We start from the raw sequence: 19,262 nt of genomic DNA, 5'->3' as shown, positions 1-19,262 counted from the left end.
CAGGGCGGGACCGAACAGGATGCGGCACGTGTGCAGACGCGGCCCCGCTCCCACTGTTTTCTTGGGAGTCAGAGGAGCCGCCCGACACTTGCAGCTCCGACTGTATAGGTGGCACAAAGTCCCCCAGGCATGGGGGCGCCCGCCCCGCTGGGCTGGCTCCATGTCCTGTGGCACCAAGGGTCCGATGCCCCGGTTCCATCCCTCCGAAGTGTGCACCTGCCCCTCACAGCCTGGACTCCCTGCAGCCCCGGGGGCTCCAGCTACCGAGTTGGTGTCGGGACAGCCCACACCACCTTGACTGGGCAGGGGGGTGCCCAGTCAGCTGCTTGAACGGCATTTCCGGGTGTGTCAGGGAGCGGTTTCCAGAAGAGATTAGTGTTTGAATCGGGGGGCTGTGTGAGCCAAGGACTCTCCCCAGGCTGCGCCCAGTCCAACCCCTTCGGGCCCCGAGAGCACCCATAGGCCCAGGAAGGGCATCTGCCTCTGCCCGAGCCGAACCATCAGCTGCCCGCTCCGGGGCGTCAGCCGCGGTTCCCAGCTCGGGCCTCAGGCTGACCACCTGCTGCTCCCTGGCCCGGACCAGGCGACTCTGCCGGCTCCCCCGGTCCAGTGCGGATGGCAGGTGGTGGCCTCCTCGACCCTGGGGTCGCGTGAGCCCATTCGTGCAACACCACGTCGCCAGAAGGTACTATTCCACTGGCTCCGTGTCCCTGGAAGATCCTGGCTACCACAGGATTGGACAGTCACCTCGGCCCTGAGAGGAAGGGGCTCCCACAGCCCACCAGGGCGGCCGGGGCGTGGGCAGGGCTGGAGCGCGTGACCACACTGAGACCCGCCCGTGCTCTTCCTGTGGAGCAGGGCAGGCCCTGCCTTGTGCACCTCACAGCCGTCCCTCCTGCGTCCTCCAGAACCTCGAGGGGTGTTTGGTTTCGAAACATGAAGCTGAACGGATTAACGTGGGATTTATTTAATTCCAGTACCGTGCGGTGGCCTGCAAACAATCTGTCCATTTCACAAGGAGATGCGGTGTCAGAGAGCAGCTGAAGTTCAAAGGCGCAGCGGGAGCGGGGGCGGGGGCGGGGGACCGGGACACGACGCTTTCTCTGGGAGTTCCTGTTCCCACGGACAGACCCATCCAGGGTCTAACCCCCTTCGGTCCCCATTGTCAGCTCCTCAGTGGAAAGACAAGGGGCCAGCGTTTAAAACACATCCATGACCTGAAATCGTCTGTCCAGAGTCCCCCAGGCACCTAGAAGGAGCAAGTCGTTTACAGGAAGCTAGAGAGAGGACGCAGGCAGGGGCCGAGTCTGGGGCCGAGGCCCGACCCCAGAAGTGTGTCACTGGCGGTTTGGGGTCACGCGGACACTGGCTTTGAAGGCAATCGCGACTTTCTGGATTGGAATCTGAAGGCACTTCTGCACGCGGCCCGTCGCCAGGATGCCGGGGCGGTGGGGAGGGGCGGCGGGCACGGCCGCACTCAGAACACAGACTCCACGTCGCCCATCTCCACGCACACAGCCTTCAGCTGCGAGTAGTACTCGATGGCCGCGCGGCCGTTCTCTCTGCCGAACCCTGGATGGAGGAAGACAAGGGGTGAGCATGAGCCACGGCTGCGGCAGCCTGGAAAGCCACCGTCGCCTTTAGAGACGGCCACTGCCCCTCGGGCCTGCGGAAGGACACAGAGCCGAGGACCTGAAGATCGAGGCCTTGCCCGCCCGTGCCAGCCGAGGGGCGCGGCATGGGAGAGTGGCCGGCAGCCCGGCCAGGCGAGACGCGGCCCTGCGGCCGTGCTCGACAGTCTGTCACCCTGCCCCAGACGTCACTAGGTTCTGCCCCTTAAGGGGAGTCCCCAAAACTGTATGGTTCCAGGGTGCACCACTCAAAGGCGACAGAGCCCCGTGCAGGCTCTGTGCAAACCCTTCGAGCGGAGCTGGCTGGGCACACATGTGCTGATCTGGGCGTGTCTCACCCTCACCCCGCGCGGGCATGCCAGGCGCTGCGCCAGGGACTCGGGTTTGGGGAAGGGGGAGGGAGAGGTGGCCAGGGGGGGGCCCATGAGGCCACACTGCAGATCCCAAACAAACTTCCCCTGGGCCGACGGTTACGTGTGAACAAAGCACGCCCCGGTCCCACACTGCGTCGGGGCCTGCGCACAGCTCTGGGGGGGCGCACCCAGGATGAGCGTGGCCGGTGGCCTGCATTCGGGGAGCACCAGGACAAGGCCCAAAAGAGCTGCCAGCGCAGCACCTGCGCCGGGGCCACGGCCGTCGGGTCTCTACGCTGGCCGACGCTGACGGCCACCCGTGCGTCCCAGCCGACGAGGGGACTAGAGTCCGAACCGACGTCCGTAAGAAGAGCAGGAGGCGCCGGTGAAGCCAGACAGGCAGCCACGTCCAAAGGGAGGGCCTCGAGGGGCCGGGGGCGGCCTGGCGCCTCCCGCTGCTCTGATGCACAGGCTCCCCGCGCTGCGGGGCGGGCCCGTGTTGCTTGCTGGGGGGATGGCCTGGGAGGCGGGGCGGGGGGGGGTGTTCCACATGCCACCCAGCAGAACGACAACGACAGTCATTGATGGCCAGGCCCTGGATTAAGGGACTTTTATTAATTTGTCATAATGGAGAAGACAAGTTAATATGTGCTTCCTGAGACACGAGAGACAACTGTACCTAAACCGAACCCGCAGCCTCCACAGCAGACGGTGACCAACACTGTTGGGGCGGGCCCTCGCGCGGGGTTCACTCTCACAGTGGCTGCCGACGGGGGCGGGCCCGGCCGACGAGGACCAACTCACACCGACTCACACCGACTCACACCAACTCACACCGCCAGCTCCTCACCTGACTTCTTGTATCCACCGAAGGGCAGCTCCACGGGGCTGGTGTTGTAGTTGTTGATGTAGCAAACCCCGGCCTGCAGCTCCGCCACCACCCGGTGGGCGCGCTGGACATCCCTGGGGGCAAAGGGTGCCGCTCATTCAGCTCCTCTCGCCGCCACTTGGACAGGCAGCAGCCTGTCGGCGCTAACGCGGAGCCTCATGCGTGCTAGTCCTGAACAGGTGCTCGCCATTATGTGTGACAGCCAAAATGGAGGGGCGACCCACATGTCCGCCAGCGTGACACAGGCGTGGCAGAAACACGTGCTGGACTGTTACTTGGGAACAGAGAGGCACGGAGCGCTGACGGACATGCGCCACAGCGAGAGGGAACCCTGAACACATGCTCAGCGAAAGAAGCCAGAAACAGAAGGTCACATGGTGTATCACGCTGCTTACATAAAACATTCAGGATGAGCAAACCCAGAGAGACAGACAGTAGTGCAGTGGCTGCCGGGGGCCGGGGGAGGGGAGGCGAGGAGTGACTCAACGTTCTGGGACTGATGAGAGTGTTCCGACGCTCGGGCACCGCGGGGGTTGCGCAACTCCGTCAACAAGCCAAAAGCCGCTGGTCGCACGCCCCGCATCGGGGGACGGTTCCGCGCGTACGTCGCCCGATGGGGCCGGGCCGTTAGAGCAGCAGCAGCCTAGGGGGTCACGCTCCGCTGCGGCCACTTTTGCCGGTGCCACGGCGGCAGAGCGCCGGCCGAGGCGGAGCCCCCCGGCCCCCACCACAGAGCCGCTCCTCCTGGGGGCCGGCAGGGCAGGGATCCGCTCTGTGTGGCTCCCGGCGTGGGCCCTGGTCCCCCCAGGCCGCAGGACGCCAAGGGTGAGCCCCAGTGCGAACGGGGGCCTTGGGACGATGACGACGGGCTCGTGCAGGTTCATCGACTGTCACACACGGCCCGGCGGTGGGGGCGGTGGTAATACAGGGGCCGCGCGCGGGGGGCGCGGGGCGGCGGGAGAGCTCTGCACCTCCTGCTCAGTTTTGGGGTGAACCTAAAAGTACGCTAAAAAAATTTTTTTTTAGCTGTTCTTTCTTTTAAAGAAGGAGCCCCTCGGTCTTCTCTTCGAGGCCAAAGAGAAGCGGCTCCAGCAGACGCCCCTGGAGACGCGGGTCTCCCTTCCGGGTTCCGGACCACAAAGCTCCAAAAAAATGTGACCTCGGTCATCACCGAAGAAGCGGCAACATCCCCGGGGCGAAGCAGCCCTGGAGAGCCGCCGGCAACGGCCAGGGACTAGCCAACGGGCGCAGGTCACCAGGCAACAGGCGCCGGTCTCCAGGACGTGTTGCTTCCAAATCCCGTTTCGCTTTCGTTAGAGTGGTTGAAGTTTACACAGAAAGGTGTTTATCACACCATCAGCTGGCGGTCCCCTACGCAAGCAGAGGCAGGCCCGGCAGCCCTGCAGTGCGGCGCGCCGCCGAGGAGTCACCCCGAGCCGCGGGAACCCACGCTGCGGGGGGACGCGCCCTCCGTTTACACGCTGAGTTTCTAACCCCTAGACACGCACGTTTTCACGCTTTACGTGGACCAGCACCTTAAATACGGATCCAATAGGCCAGCGAAAAAGAAGCACGTTTTCACCCACCAAGCTTACGGTTCAGCGTATGCTCAGGGGCAGGGCTTTCCGGCCATTCGGGGCCACCTACAAAATGTGACCTGGGCACCCTCTGCCTTTCCAGGAAGGGCCGACGCAAACGCAGCGAGGGAGGCCAGACCCCGTCGCAGACCGCGTCCCCCTGCTTCCCCGCGAGCCGGCGGGGGGCCGTCCCCACGTACCTGGTGAAGACACCAGCAGCCAGTCCGAAAGGGGTGTTGTTGGCTCGTTCCAGGACCTCGGCCTCGGTGTCAAACGGCAGGACAGACATCACCGGGCCGAAGATCTCCTCTCGCACACACGTCATGTCGTCCCTGCAGTTGGCTGCAAGGGGCACAAGGGACCGGCCTCGTGAGGAGTCCATTACCCGGTTCGTCCTGAGAAGGGCCCCCGGCCCCAGCCCGCAGGCAGGCATCACACAGCTCCCGCGACGCGCCCACAGGACGCGCCCGGTGGGAAGGCGCATGGGGACACCCCTCCTGCGTGGCGACTGGACAGTGTCGCAGCGTCACAGCCTCTGTGTGATTTTAAATGCATGTCTGAACGCATCGCGAGGAACCCGCTAGCGAGGGGACCCGCAGGCACAGGCAAGACAGTCATCGCGTCACCTGCAACAGCGGCAACCGGAAGCGGCAACCGGAAGCGGCAACCGGAACGCCCGCAGAGGACAGGACGGCGCGCGTGGCCCGGGGCCCGACTGCCGAAGCTTCTCAAAGGGACGTTTTCGAAGAGAATTTAGTCTGTGAATGCTCCTGACAAAGCATGCACTGAAAAACGCCCGACCTGGGTGAGGTCCTGTCCCAATTTCTGTTACAATGTTACATGTATGATTAATGTTTTTCACACCTTTCCTCTTTTTCTTTGTAACTCTTATTGAGCATTAGAAACAAAGAAGAAAATTCCAGTGTAAAAACATAAACTTAGAAATAGTTCAGGCGGGGTTTATGCGACATGAAAATAGACTTCAGTGCGAGGGGCCAAACCTTTGAAACGATACAATTTGCACTTGACAGTTTAGCACGGGCGCGTGGAAAGACGCGCCTCTGCCGGCCGAGGGCCGCGTGTTGGCGGTCTGCAGAGGGGGCACCCCGGCGGCCCGTACCCGAGGCCGGCGCCAGACAGAAGCGACGGCAGCGTCGGGGAGACACTGGCCGCTGCCGCCGTAAGCGACGCGAGGCCAAGGAACAGCAGGAGAACCCACTATCAACACCAGCTTTGCAGAAGCCAAAGTCTATGAACCGTGTTCACCCGTCCGCAGGGATCACATGTCTCCATCTCTGAAGACGGGGATTAGAGCTCATGCGCACTGAGGTATTAATGACTCCTTGGGGGGTGCTTAAGGATGGCTTACTATGTTCTCACTCTTTGAAAACGAGTAATCCGCGTGTGATTTTCAGGGAGACCATCTGCCAAAGTATTGCTGCTCAAGACAATGCACTGAAGACCAGTCCCGGAAGACGGCCGTCACCTGGCGCAGCCTCCGCGCCCGGCAGGCTCCGCGCCAAGGGTCGGCCGGGGGTGGCGGCGAAGGGCGGCTGACGTGCAGGGCAAGGCTCCTGCCCGAAACCTGACTCGCTCTACTTACCCCACAACATTGAGTAAACGAAAAACAAAAATCCAACATCCAGAAATGCACCAAGTATGACAAAAGTCACCCTCCGGGCCGGCATCCAGAGAAATCCACCATTAGCGCTACCACACGCACTCCGCTCCTTCCTACACGCTTGGTCTTCAAGAGATACAGGATAAACTCTATTCTTTTTTAAATTAAAATACATTGCCAGCTCTTCCTATTCATTAGTAACCACTGGCTCATCCAAGGGCACTGAACATTAGTGGTAAAGCTGACACCACATCAACCTTGGGAACAAAAAACCAGTTGGCTCTACCTTCAAAACAGGGCATGAGGAACCGCCTATCTCAACCTGTCCAGGCATGAGGAAGCCTGGAAAACACACGGGACGTGAGCGTGTGCTACAACGGCGGAGAAAAGCATGACAAGGACCGTGACCTCGGGAGCAGCAGTCCCCGCCGAGCCGGGGCCGACGTGACCGGCGGAGGCCACCCGGCCAGCCTCCCCGCTCACTGGCCACACCGCGAGGTGTTCGGATTGAAAGGAGGCGCTGAAAAGTCCTAAGTTACGTAATTTTTAGAAATCCTGCCATATCGTCTGACAAAATGGTTTTATGATATTGATGACCCATAGTTAAAAGAAAGATGCGTCCTTAACTCTCCTTTGGAGCGACGAAATTCATTATTTTTTTCTACATCAAACATGCACGTTCATTTCTTTGAGTTCCTGCCTTCTAGAACAACAGGTGTGGACCCAGTAGGTCCCAGGTGCCCTAACCCACCTGGTCGTCCCAGGGGAGGGGCGCACGGGGACTCTGAAGGTGACGGAGAACTTCTATTTCTTAAATCCAGGTAGTGGGAACACATCGTCCACCAATGCCTGCTTGACACCACGCACACACTTGGTAAGAATCCTTTTCCACCTGATACTTAATTCGAACCATTTAAAGGCAAACAGGAAGAGGAAGGACATACTCAGTACACAGGGTCTCATGTAATAGCCGTCCTTCAACTTGGGATCTTCGGGGGTGTACAGGTCTCCCCCACACAACACCTTTGCCCCCTGCAAAAAGAAACCAGGGCGCTTACTTCATGTCCACCAGGCAACCCCCCGTGCATTCCTGGACAAATGTGTAGTCACCCCACGGCAGGGACAGGCGGGGGCACGGCCCCGAGAGCCGAGGGGGTAGGGTCCCAGAACGGTCGCCCCTCTCCTGGCCCCACCCGGTCCCCCGTTCCTCACCTGCTCCTTGGCCTGTTTAACAAACCCGAGGACGCGCTCCAGGTGTGGCCTGTTGATGAGGGGGCCCATTCTGGTGTCTTCCAGAAGGGGGTCCCCAATTTTTATCCGCTGGGTCTGTTTCACCACTTTCTCTGTGAATTTATCAAGAATCTCCCTTTGCACAAACACCCTTGTGCCGTTACAACAAACCTGGAAAACAGACACACGTTATCAGTACGCAAAGAGAAAAGGAAAGGGAAGGAAAAAATCCCAAGGTTTCAGCCTAAAAAGCACACACTTGTGCACAGGTTAGTTCCATCGATGAAAGCGCCCCGCGCACGGGGAGGACCACACACGCAATTGTGGGCATGTCCCCCCACAGCACAGACGGTCTGCCCTCTGGGATAAAACTTGTCGTCCCGTGTTTACGTTTTCTCAAGGCCACCCGTGGGCCCGCGTGACCCCGGGGCCTCTCCTCTGCGCTCCTGGCAGCCACTCGGTCTGGCCCACACTCAAGAGGAAGAGGTCAGATGGGAGAAGACCGAGCAAAAAGAGCTAAGAACTCAGGGCTGGAGCCTAATACGAATCCCACGCTCTCGGGAGTCCATGCTTGTCTCCAAATTCGGGCTAAACACAGAAGAAGCTGTAAAAAACATGAACTCTGGTGAGAGGTTTATTTCTCACAAACCTGAAACTACTTTAAGTGTAGTCCAGGACAGGGCCGTTTAATACACGCACTGTGGATAACGAACACCAAGTTCCCTGTCAGGGGAGAAAGTTATAAACGTGGAAGGGCAGAGATGATACAAACCCCGTGGACTGGAATGACTGGGAACTTCTCTGGGGACGTGTGGTGATTAACACAGATGCATGAACAGATGCATGTACATGTGTGTAAACGTGTGCAGGCATGTGCATAAACGCGTGTGCCCGGCTCTGGCCTCCAAGAGGGTCCCCGGGGCAGTGGAACCAGGCACCCATGTCTTGGCTGCTAAGCACCGTTAACCAGCGAGTGGGACCAGGGCTCGCGGGGACACGCTGGTCCCAGAGCTCGGCCGGGGGAGGGCGAGCAGGCGCGTCTGGGACACCAGCTGCGCCGGGGGTCAAGCCCCCAGAGGATAATGCGGGCGAGTCCAAAGGTCACAGGAAGCGGCTCCCACCTGCCGCATCGGCAACTATTTGAGCATCAAAATCAGTAAGTGGCGGGTTATAAGCCCCACAACAGCGTAAGGGTCCGGGGGCCCGTGCTGATAGAATAAATGCATGAAAACCAGGGCGCGAAGGAAAGGCCTTTGTTACTAGAAAGCGAGCGAAAAAAATGCAGACGTTGACAGCAGAGTTGGAAAACTCTGGCGACCGTCACGACGAAAACCGTTTCTGGTGAAAACCCGAAGGGCGCTGCCACACTGGTGGCTGAGGGCCCAATGGGGACCAACGGTCCCGCCGATTCCCACGGGACACTTAGTAACCATGGAGCAGGAAACGGCAGCTTTGTGTGACGACCCACCTGGAGCAGGTGACCCGCGCCAACCACGCCGCAGAGAACAGAACGCGTAACTGGAATCCAGCCACAGGCAGACCCCAAACCAGGGGCCGCCCGCAGAGTCAGGGGCCTGTGCCTGTTCACAGGGGCCAGGTCCTGAAAGGTAGGGCCGACGGCAGGGCCGCTCCAGAGGGAGCGAGAGGGAGGGGACACGGCAGCTTCACGGAACAACCTTCCTCCGTCGGACCTTGGACCAGGAGGAACACTGTTTGCTTTTGCTGAAAGGCCAGCAGTCAAACAAATGGCGGAATCCGAGGAAGGGCTGAGGATCGATTGGGTAACAGTACTATTGATTTGCCGAAGTATGCTGTGCTGATGTGAGAGGACACCCTTGTTTTTAGGAAATACAGAAGTATTTAGAGGTTGGGAATCTTTACGTGTACTATAGAGAGAGACACAGAAGGACAAAGTAAACGCAAGAAAACGTGGACACGGGAGGAACCTGGCTTGAAAGCGCACGCGAATGCTTTGGGCGCTCTCTGAGCAACTTCTCCGGGAGCCTGAAATCGCTTCCAACTACAGGCGTCCGTAGGCCACGCGCGCGATGCCGGGCGGAGCCGCCCGCCAGCCTCGCCCGCACACACGCACGCACCTCGCCCTGCGTGAGGAAGTTGGCCATCATCGCGCCCTTCACGGCGTTCTCCAGGTTGCAGTCCGAGAAGATGATCAGGGGAGACTTGCCTCCAAGCTCCAGGGTGACGGGCGTGATCCCTTTGGCCGCCATCTCCATGATCTTAGGGAGCGAGAACAGACACACTCAGAAGGTGCACGCAAGGGAGCGCATGTGCCACGGGAACTCGGCCCGGGACCTCCAGAGTCGCCGCCGCGGACCAAGCAGCCCCGTCCTCCATACTCACTGTGCTCCGCCCACTTAAATACTCGTCCCCAGGACGCCGAGGAGAACCCACAGGAACGCACTCGACGTTCGAAGAGGGAACTCGTTAAAAAACGACAGAGTGTCCACGTGCTGGGGCTCACGGGCAGACACGCATTGTGCTACTGTCGCTGTGTGCCAGGCTGACAGAGCTCAGAGCCCAGATTAAGGTCCAAACAACAAGTGTGAAATAAGCACCCTTCCTTCAGAGGCGGCTGTTCCAGATCAGTTAAGTCGTCCAACCACAGAGCGGCAGCCCGGGACCAGCCCCGAGACACCGGAGGCGGTGGCTTCTGTCCGCCCGGCTGGGGGACGTCCAGGGGCCTCCCTCCCAGATGAGCCGGGGAGACCGGAGGTCAGGCCCCCACCGCAGGCGCTGGGCGCCCTGACGCTCACAGGCGGGTGCCGTTCGCGCCCACCCAGCCAGGTGCCACCTCACCTTCGAGCCGGTGGGCACACTTCCGGTGAAGGAGACCTTGGCCACGTCCGGATGCTGACACAGAAGCTGGCCGGTGGTGGCCCCGCCCTGCACCACGTTGAAGAGGCCGGGGGGTGCACCGGCCGCGGTGTAGACCTCAGCCAGGAGCAGCACAGACACGGGCGTGAAGGGCGAAGGCTTAAAGACCATGGCGTTCCCTACGCAAACCAACACATACACACACATACAGATGGACGACCCTCTCGGGACAGGACCAGGGACAAACCAAGACCATCTCCAGCTGTTCCCTGTCCCTCCAAATCCTTATTGATCGGCACACGTACCTTGTTCCTGGCCCCCGGGTTCTCTCATCAGACAGACCCCCCCCCCGCCCGCAAGCGCTCGCTCAGTCACCGGCGACCCCACACCCGCGTGGGGCAGGCCTTTCACCCGCAGTGCCGCCTCTGACACCTGCACCGGCCGGACGAGGCCCATTTACAGAAGCTGACACTGAAGCCCAGAGAGGCCAATGAATCTGACGCGTGCCCGACGCCAGGGACGCCGCCCTGTTTCTCCTCCGTAGCTCAGGGACGGGCAGGAAGAGGCAGAGGGCAGCGAGCGAGCACTGCCCTTCAACGCCACGTGCCTTCCCAGCCTGACCCACGTCCTGAGACAGAGTCACCCTCCCCACAGACTTGTCTCTTTAAACAACAGGAGGGGGCTCCGTGACATCGGGCAGCCAAGGCGTCCGCGACGGGAGCCTTGGGCATCATTTCTCTGCGCACAAAGAGAGGCGGGCGCTTGCCTCTGCCTCCTGAATGGCGCCAGTTCCCAAAGTCCAGAAAGGAACTTCCAGGGAGCACAACCTCCTGCGCCGGCGGGAGGAAGCCAGCCTCCAGCGCCCACACTGCCCGCCCGCCTGCCTTCCTGCACACAGAAGCGGATGAGAGGGCCATGCCAGGAACGGCGTGGCCAGGACCTGTGTGCACACGCCCTCTGCGGCTTTGCATGCCCAGCATGGCCCTCCCGACCTCCTGACTCCGGACGTGGAGTTTAGGTGTGGGCGTGTGTGTGTCAGTGTGCATGAGTGAGTGTGTGATGTGAGAGTATGAATTAGTGTGTGAGTGTATGAGTACGTGTGAGCGCGTATCAGTGGAGTATGTACGCGTGTGAGCGTGTGGGTGCGTGTCAGTGTGTGTGAGAGTGTGTGCACATGACTACAGGTGTGGGAACGAGTGTGTGTGAGCGTGCACAGGCGAGGGAGAGACTGGGCAGAGGACACGGGCTCACGGAGGAGGGGCGGCTCTTTCTCACCACAGGCCAAGGCCGGTGCCGACTTCCAGGCGGCGATCTGGAAGGGGTAGTTCCAGGCTCCTATGCCCACGCACACGCCCAGCGGCTCCCGCCTGGTGTAGCCGAAGGACCCGCCTGAGAGCTGGACGTGCTCACCTGCAGGGAGGACGGGAGCAAGGAAGAAGGCAGGTCTGTGGCTCCCGAGGCCTCGCAGATACCGCTCTCGCCTCGGCCCCTGCCCGCCCCTGCTGTTCCCCGCGGCTCTCAGCACACGCCCCTCGCCTCCCCTTCTCTCGTCGGTCCTCGGCACCCCATCTGCTCCCGCACATCCTCTCCACACGCTGAATCCCAGCCATCCTTCCCACCCTGCGCTTCCGACTTCACAGCGTTCTCTGGAACCTACTGGGTGTCCGAGGGCTAACTTAGACGGCATGAAACGGGGGACACCCGCTGGCCTCACTCCCGACACCTTTGCCCTGCCCCCCCCCCAGCCCCGCCCTCTGCCTCCTGGCAGCCGATCGCGGAAGGCGGGCGAGGGCTCACCGGCCATGGAGGCAGCCAAGCCTGCGTAGTACTCCAGGCACTGCCAGGAGAGGTCGATGTCCAGGCGGGCCTCGAAGACGGACTTGCCATTGTTGATGGTCTCCATGGCGGCAATTTCATCCATCCGCTCCTAGGGGCACATGGAGACCGGCTTTACGACACGTTACCACGCTCCCCAACAGTCAACCCACAAACGGACAACACAGCCCCGGCGGGAAAAACAGAAACAGTTTTTATTTAAATGAAAATACAAGGAAAGGCACCCTGGCTGGTGTGGCTCAGTGGATTGGGCGCCGGCCTGCAAACCAAAAGGTCGCCGGTTCGATCCCCAGTCAGGGCACGTGGGTCACAATCCCTGTAGGGGGCGCACACAAGGCAACCACGCACTGATATTTCTCTCCTCCTCTCTCCCCCTCCCTTCCCCTTGCCCTAAAAATAAATAAAATCTTTAAAAAATACCTAGCAGCAAATTGATTACCAAACCCTATTCCCCTCTATTTAAAAAAAATAAAATAAAAAAGGAATAAAAATAAAAGGAATGGCCGTATTACACTGGGAAGCCGGAGGCTGAGCGCTGAACAGCAAACCTGTTCTCCCACCGTGTCAGCTGCCCCGGGTGGGAGACCGATACCTCGTTTCAAGGTCGGCTGGGGATGTTTTGAGAAGTATCATAAATGCACACACGTATGAATACAAGGGTACGTGTTTGCACGTACACAACAGGAGAGAACAGCCCTGAGGGAGGTTATGCAAAACAGCCGGCCAGCCCCGGGCCGTGAAGACGTCCAGCACACAGGGTTCGAATTCATGCAGAGGAAAGCAGCGTTCCCTCCCCACGCTCGGGACTCAGCAACCCTTTTCTCAGACTCTGTCTCCAGTCGCAGCCTGAGACTTCAGGACCGTGGGGGCGGCTCAGGGGACGGACGGAAAAGTCTGGGAAGTTACACCTAAAGCGAAACCCTAAATAATGCCTTTTCCCCCAAAGAAGACGAAAGGACTGACTCTGCTCGAGAAAGATATCTGCTACTACGGATCTAGTTTGAAATAAAGAGCAGGGCCAACATCTGTACATAAAAGATGAATCAAACAAAGGACAAGAAGGAGTGCGGCACGATGAAATGGCAGCAGAAATTGGCACAAGCCTCTGCCCCCAGCTCAGGTCTTAGAAAAGACAAAACTGGTATCTGAAAATCAACAGGGAACATAGGAAAACACCGCATGACAGGGGTATCGGGAAGGAGTCTCTTTCTTCCAAGACCAGAGGGACAAAGGGCTTCAGTGCTCACCCCACACTCGGGGGGAGAGGAGCACAGGCCCCGCCTCCGCCCACCAGCAGCTGGCAGGGAGCAGAAGCCAGCCAGCCCTAAGGACAAAGACCGCACTGGCCGAGCAGACGTGCCCCTTCGGCTCACGTTCACACACGGCGCACACTAAACAGTCTTCCAAACCGACATGTCGCCGCCTCTTTTCTTGTTTCTAGACTCAGAAAAGCAAGCTTTTAACAATGTTTCCCAGTTACATGGACTGGAGGGGGCGTACCTACGGGGACCCCCCCGTCCTCGGACTGCTGCGTGTGACGGCCATGAAGCGTCCTCAACCACAAATGGCTGCAAAGGGGTCTCTACAGTGCCAAGGGGAGCCGGGTCCCGAGGGAACGCAAGGCTGGCTCGCGAGTCCTTGCGTCCGCCCTCGGGGGGTCCGGGGGGCCCCGTTTGGGCTCCCTGCTGGTCTTTGCCAGGGACGTTTCTGGATGATCCTTGTATCGATGCACCTCATAATGATCTTTGAGAAATCACCTTTTCTGGGAGGGTAGACAATGATGGAGTAAGAGAGGAAAGACCCTCAAGGCCAGCCAGCAGATCGAGTTCTGAGAGCTGGAACCTCGACACGACCCCCAAAGCCACTGCCCACGCCTCATCCTGGAAGGGAACCAACGGCAACATACCCGTATGATCCGGGCGGCCTCCAGGAGGACGCGGCCACGCTCCAGGCCCGATTTCTTACTCCATATCTTGAAGGCAGCCTTTGCATCTTGAACGGCCAAATTCACCTCCTTTTCTCCGGAACATGTGAAAGTAGCTATCACTCGTCCTAGGGACACAGAGTACGGGTTAGCTCACACCGCGGCACACGCTGAAATAAACTACTATGTAGTCCGATTTCCTCTTCGGGACCCCCTTCTTGTCTCTCCATATAGTGTGACTTAGCGACCACCCCTACCCCAGCAGTGCCTACCTGTTTTGGGGTCACTGACCCCCCGCCCTTAAGAATCTAAGGAAAGTTTCGGACGTCTCTGGCAGAGAAACGTAATCCTATTACATAACTAGCAAGGTCACTGCCTCGCCCCAACCACATCTGCAAACATATGGTTAGGAACACCTGCAGCCTGTTTCACAGGTGTGTCTGCCAACACTAGCTTCATGGTAATTGCTTTGCAAAGTTCAGTAACAGCGTTTGAGAAGTTCAGGGATCCTGCAAAATCAACTTGGAGAGTATCATAAATACTGACTTGCAATCCTTGGTCTGTGCTCTATATTAATTCTGTAATTAATACACACTTGATGAATGTGGTTACTAAACAGCAATATCAGGAAAAGACATCCCAGACGCAACCAAGACTTTCTGGGTTTTTTCCCCCTCAAACATCTTTTTAAAAAAAATCCATTCCTTCTCTTGCCAACCTTAAACCCTGTCCCTATTCTCGGGCAAAATCCGAGAACTCCAGGGACTGCGCTTTTCCCAGAGTTTCATGAAACTGCAACTTTTGTTACAAATGCGAGCAGCCAGCCAGTGAATACAATGGCTGAGGACCACGCAACTGCAGGTGAATAACTGAAGATCCCTTTCTCCCGTTTCCGTGTCCCTGGTGGGGTGGGGCGGTGGCTTGTGTTCCTGGGGGAGGGGTGGGGGTTGGGGAAGGGCCTGGCGGCTTCAGGGTTGTCCCCTCCTCACGGAGGGTGTGCGTGTCCGGGCCGCTTCCGGCTCGGGGGCTGCGTGGGACCGGCGAGTCCACGTCCTTCAGTCCCCTGCAAGCCCACTGAACGCTCGGACTGCCCATCCCGCCAACAATCCACAAAACCCAGCAAAACAACCCAAGCGCGAAGCTTCTTGCTCGTCAGATTTGTCCGCGGCGCGGTGCTCTGCAGCCGTGAGGCCTGACTCGGAGTCACGCACCGGAAAGTTTAACTCCGGCGGGGGACCGCCGGGTGCCCGCAGCGCCCTCGGGGCGCCCCCCGCTCGCCTCCGGGAGCCCCTCCTGCCACCGGCGCGGGCTTCCGGCGGTAATCGGCACAGCGGCGCGGCAGGGCCGCGCGCCTGCTCCAGGGCCCGCGCCGCCCGCAGGCCCGCCCCCGGGCCCCCCGTCCCCGCGCCCCGTTACCCGTGGCCGGCTCGAACGCCTTCTCGGTGCCCGAGGAGTCCGCCGGCTCCACGCGGGCTCCGCCGCGGTAGTTGAGCGGCTGCGAAACGACGAAGGTGCCAGTGCTCATGGGGGCGGCAGAAGCGGGCCCGAGAGTGCGCAGAAGCCGGGGAAGCGCTGCCAGGCCGGCCCGGAGGAGCATATGGCGCGACACTCGGGGTGCGGGCGCGGAGCAGCGCACGAAGCGGCCTACGGAGGTACCGCTGGAGGGCGGGGCCGAGAAGGGGCGGGGTTAGAGGGGGATTCGCGTTTGGGCGGGTCCACTGGGTGGGCAGGGCTAACGGGGGCCGCGGTGGGGGCGGGCCACAGGGGGCGGGGTCCTAAGGGGCGGAGCTCGGACGGGGTCTTAGGAGGACTGCGCATTGGACGTGCGCACTGGGCGGGCAGGGTCTGGGAGAGCTTTGCGGGTGGTCAGTCCGCTCCTCCGCCGTCCAGGTCGTGACCTCGCTTCGGCAGAAGGCTGGGGCGATTCTGCACGCGTGCGCACTCCTTCCCCCCCTTCCTGGGCCTTCTCCCACCTCCGCCTCCCTCCCCTCCCCCTCCTTCCCCTCCCCCTCCCTCTCCTCCTCCTCAGTCTCTGTCTGGTGGTCATCCTGGGATTCCACTCTTGATCCTACCACCTAAAGAAAGCGGAGGATTGGGGTGCCAGGAATATTACTTGGGGGAATTACTTCACTCAAATGAAGTCTCCATTACTTCATTATTGTAAAAGTATTAACTATAGGCTCCTTTTAAACGTTGATTGCGAAGACCAAGGGGAGGACGGTCAAGGAGACACGTGACCGGAACGCGCTTTCCAAATCTGACGGAGCTCTGTGACCGCCCTTTAATAGGACAAAAGCCACTTTCTCAGGCCCCTTCCCAGAGGTGGCCGGACCCCATAAAACATGACCGGCCCGAATTGCTTTTCGAGACTTTATCCTCAGGACCAGAAAAACCGCGGGAAGCGCCGGCAGGGTGCAGAGTCTCTGGGACCGTGTGAAACAGGACGCACCAGACCACAAGCACCACGGGGCCCTGCACCCAAAGATGACAGCGAAACACGCTGCAGCCCAACCGAAACATCCTGCGCAACAACCGCCCGTTACCCAGCTAGCCCACAGCGCTGATTCGTCAGGGCCCGTGCCGGTGCGTTTCTCTGCCCCGAGCCCCTTCCCTCCCTTGGGAAACTAAAACAAAACCTTTCCTCTCTGCCCTTTCTTCTCTTCGTGAGTTTTTTCACAGCTGGCATCGCCAACGCCCCTAGCTTCCTTGACGACCCCGTGCCCAGGCAGAAGCTTGGCCAGGGGCCTCAGGCGCAGCCCAGGTCCTCCTCCCCGGTCCCCTGGCTGAGCTCCTGGGTCTGCAGGGGGCACTCTCGGCCCCGAAGCCGGCGGCGTGGGCATCGTCCTTTCCTGCGCGTTTCTTCCCCGTCCGGGGGCTGCAGTGTTTCTCAGGGTTCGTGTCTGTCCCACCTGCGTGATAGGACAGACGGCGCGCGTCAGGTTGGGAGCAGAAATGAGCAACACCGGTCCACTCCTCCGACTCTCAGCGCCCCTTCGTGAGCCTCTCGATGCTCCTGGGACGTGGGGGGCGGGGGAGGGTGCCCTCCCGCAGAAACAGCGGCCCTCAGCCTCGGAGGCCGCCAGGGCCAAGCGCGGCTACTGCCTTTGTGATTAGCCTCCGCTGGAAACGGAGCCGAAGCCGATCAAGAGCTGGGGACCAGCCCCAGGATGGCCACGTACGGGGACAGAAGCTGTGGCTGGTGGACACGGGTGTCACAAACAGTGAGTTGACCCAAACACGCAGAGAGTTTATAGCAGAAAGAGAGAGAGAAAGAGAGAGAGAGTGAGCGAGCAGGCTTGTGAAGCAATAGAACGCTTTATAGGACATGGGAGCGGGCCAGCTCCGGGCAGAGGTTGCCCCTCAGTGGCCGGAGGGATTCTATTCTGATAGGGCAGGTTATTTCCTGCCCGGCTTTGGCGGGGTTTTATTGTGCACGTGCAAGTAGTTATGTTAGGGTCAGTTAGTTTTAAGCGACTGCGCATGCAGTCTCCCATGATTTAAAGATTTTATTTATTTATTTTTAGAGGAAGAGAAACAGCAATGCGTGGTCTTGCACGCCCCCTGCTGGGGACCTGGCCTGCAATCCAGGTGTGTGCCCTACAGTGGGAATCGAATGGGCAACCCTCTGGTTCGCAGGCCGGCGCTCAATCCACTGAGCCACAGCAGCCAGGGCACAGTGCTGATTTACTATGACACTATTATAACGAAGTGGAGATACTATACATGTAGTGTTACACACTGTAATGGTCAAGTGAAACAGGTAACACTGCGGTTCCCAAGGGCAGCAGAAGCGGAAGCGCAAAGTGGCCGTGCGGCAGCAGGTGCTTTGCGGAGGGAGCAGAGGACCCATCTGAAGACTCAGGTGACTGCGTGGTGGGTAATGGAGTGTGAACCCCATTTTCCAGATGAGGCCATGAAGGCTTAGCAAGTTAAGTCTTTTTTTGCCCATTTTTGTAAGTGACTCACATGGTAGGGTGAAGAAGGTCATAGGAGAAAATCGGGCAAGTAAGAGGAAGAACATCCTACGCAGACAAAACAAAGGAAGCGAAGTACAAGAAGAAGGTGAAGGATGCAGAACTGGACGCCGTGTCTGCCTGCCTGGAGCCGGGCAGGTGTGGGCTGGGGTGGGAGCAGCCGGGGGGCCGGGCTGGGCTGGGCTCCTGCGTTACATCGTTCACATCTCCTCGGAGGGAACAGCGAGGCAACGCGACTCGGCTGCCATTTTAGAAAGGCTGTTGCCACACAGGAGGGATGGCGGACCAGAGTGAAGGAGACAGGCCAGAAGGCCACAGGGGTGGGGACGCGAGGGAGGGGGCTGGTGGCGTCCCCGCTGCTGCTCCGTTCTCCCCCCACCGGGTGTCCTCCTCTGCCCAGTCTGGCGCGCGTGGGGAAGGACAGGAGCAGCGTGGCCGCGGGTGCCCGCCATCCCTGCTACCGGCTGAAAATGAAACGTTTTCTGCCCGTGTTTCCGCCCATCCTGGGGCTTACGAGCGGGGGACATGCATAAAAGCAGTGTGACAACGAGCAGTTAGGGGCCCCCTCTGTGCAGGATAAATATGTCCTTTTGGGCTAGCCCCGAAACACTCTTACACGGCACATGCCATTTCTGGAACGACACGGGCAGTGAAAGCACAAGGTCTGAAAGCTGAAAACAGTCACGCAGAGGAGTGTAAACAGACGTTTACCCACTTGGCATCCACTCAACAAAGAAACCATTCCAGGTTCCGTGAAATGTCTGTAGCTTGGCTGTGAGCCCACAGTGGGATGTGTCTTAAAGAAGACCCACCCCCCACCAAAAAAAAAAACAAAAACCCAAATCTTTTCAGTAATCGTACTGTGGGTAGTAACGTTGGTATAGATATCCTGAGGCTTTGGAATGGACATTTGGGGGTTATGCTCATACGGAATTATGCGGTATTTTAATTCTACCATTTCTGGGACTGGAACGAGTGTTTTCAGCATCGGATAAGAGAGACACTGATCAGAGTAAAAACCCCACAGCCCTGAGGTCAGCTGGTGAGTCTGTCACACCACTAAGGAAAAATGCCACCAGGACAAGGGCCATGTCACATGGGCCAGGCCCAGGAGCCGTTCAAGAGCCTCCACTGGCCGAAAAAGGGGACAATTTGAGCATCCACAAGAAAAATATTTTCAGTGGATTGAAGTGAATCAAGCATGTTTCAATCTACGAATTTCTAGTCACACACTCAACACACAAATTGCTCACCACAGGAGGCGCTAGTGAGCACCTCACCAATTTCACAACCAGACAGTCAAGCCGCTTTTCCTGCCTTCCCTGGTAAATTCACCCCCGGGAACCACGTGGCAGCAAGATCGCCGTCTCTCAACCCCTAACCGGTCACTGA

At 59.3% G+C, this 19,262-nt stretch overlaps 1 protein-coding gene across 1 annotated transcript; it reads right to left on the bottom strand.

Moving 5' to 3' along the window:
- Positions 1-961: 961 nt before the first annotated feature.
- Positions 962-15,551, bottom strand: ALDH9A1 (aldehyde dehydrogenase 9 family member A1). Its single transcript, XM_054587826.1, has 11 exons — positions 15,313-15,551; positions 13,879-14,024; positions 11,934-12,063; positions 11,412-11,546; positions 10,119-10,315; positions 9,398-9,538; positions 7,284-7,472; positions 7,016-7,103; positions 4,651-4,792; positions 2,835-2,947; positions 962-1,572 (listed from the first exon to the last, which is right to left on the bottom strand). Exons 1-11 carry the CDS (start codon positions 15,491-15,493, stop codon positions 1,478-1,480), a joined length of 1,557 nt encoding a protein of 518 aa, XP_054443801.1. The 5' UTR covers positions 15,494-15,551; the 3' UTR covers positions 962-1,477.
- Between the last annotated feature and the right edge of the window lie 3,711 nt (positions 15,552-19,262).

This window comes from Pteronotus mesoamericanus, unplaced genomic scaffold (genome assembly GCF_021234165.1).
Source record: "Pteronotus mesoamericanus isolate MK-2021 breed Mesoamerican mustached bat unplaced genomic scaffold, CSHL_Meso_final scaffold_1186, whole genome shotgun sequence".
In the NCBI taxonomy this organism is placed as follows: Eukaryota; Metazoa; Chordata; class Mammalia; order Chiroptera; family Mormoopidae; genus Pteronotus; species Pteronotus mesoamericanus.
The sequence above is the reverse complement of the archived record's forward strand: the minus strand, read 5'-3'. Positions and strand labels throughout refer to the sequence as shown.

Bases quoted from the DNA above. Each gene is read 5' to 3' on its own strand.
- ALDH9A1 (XM_054587826.1), bottom strand. From the start codon at position 15,493: ATGCTCCTCCGGGCCGGCCTGGCAGCGCTTCCCCGGCTTCTGCGCACT. The intron at 14,025-15,312 runs GTAACGGGGCGC...CTGTGTCCCTAG, and splicing joins GGCGTTCGAGCCGGCCACGG to GACGAGTGATAGCTACTTTC. The intron at 7,104-7,283 runs GTGAGGAACGGG...TTCTTTTTGCAG, and splicing joins TTAAACAGGCCAAGGAGCAG to GGGGCAAAGGTGTTGTGTGG.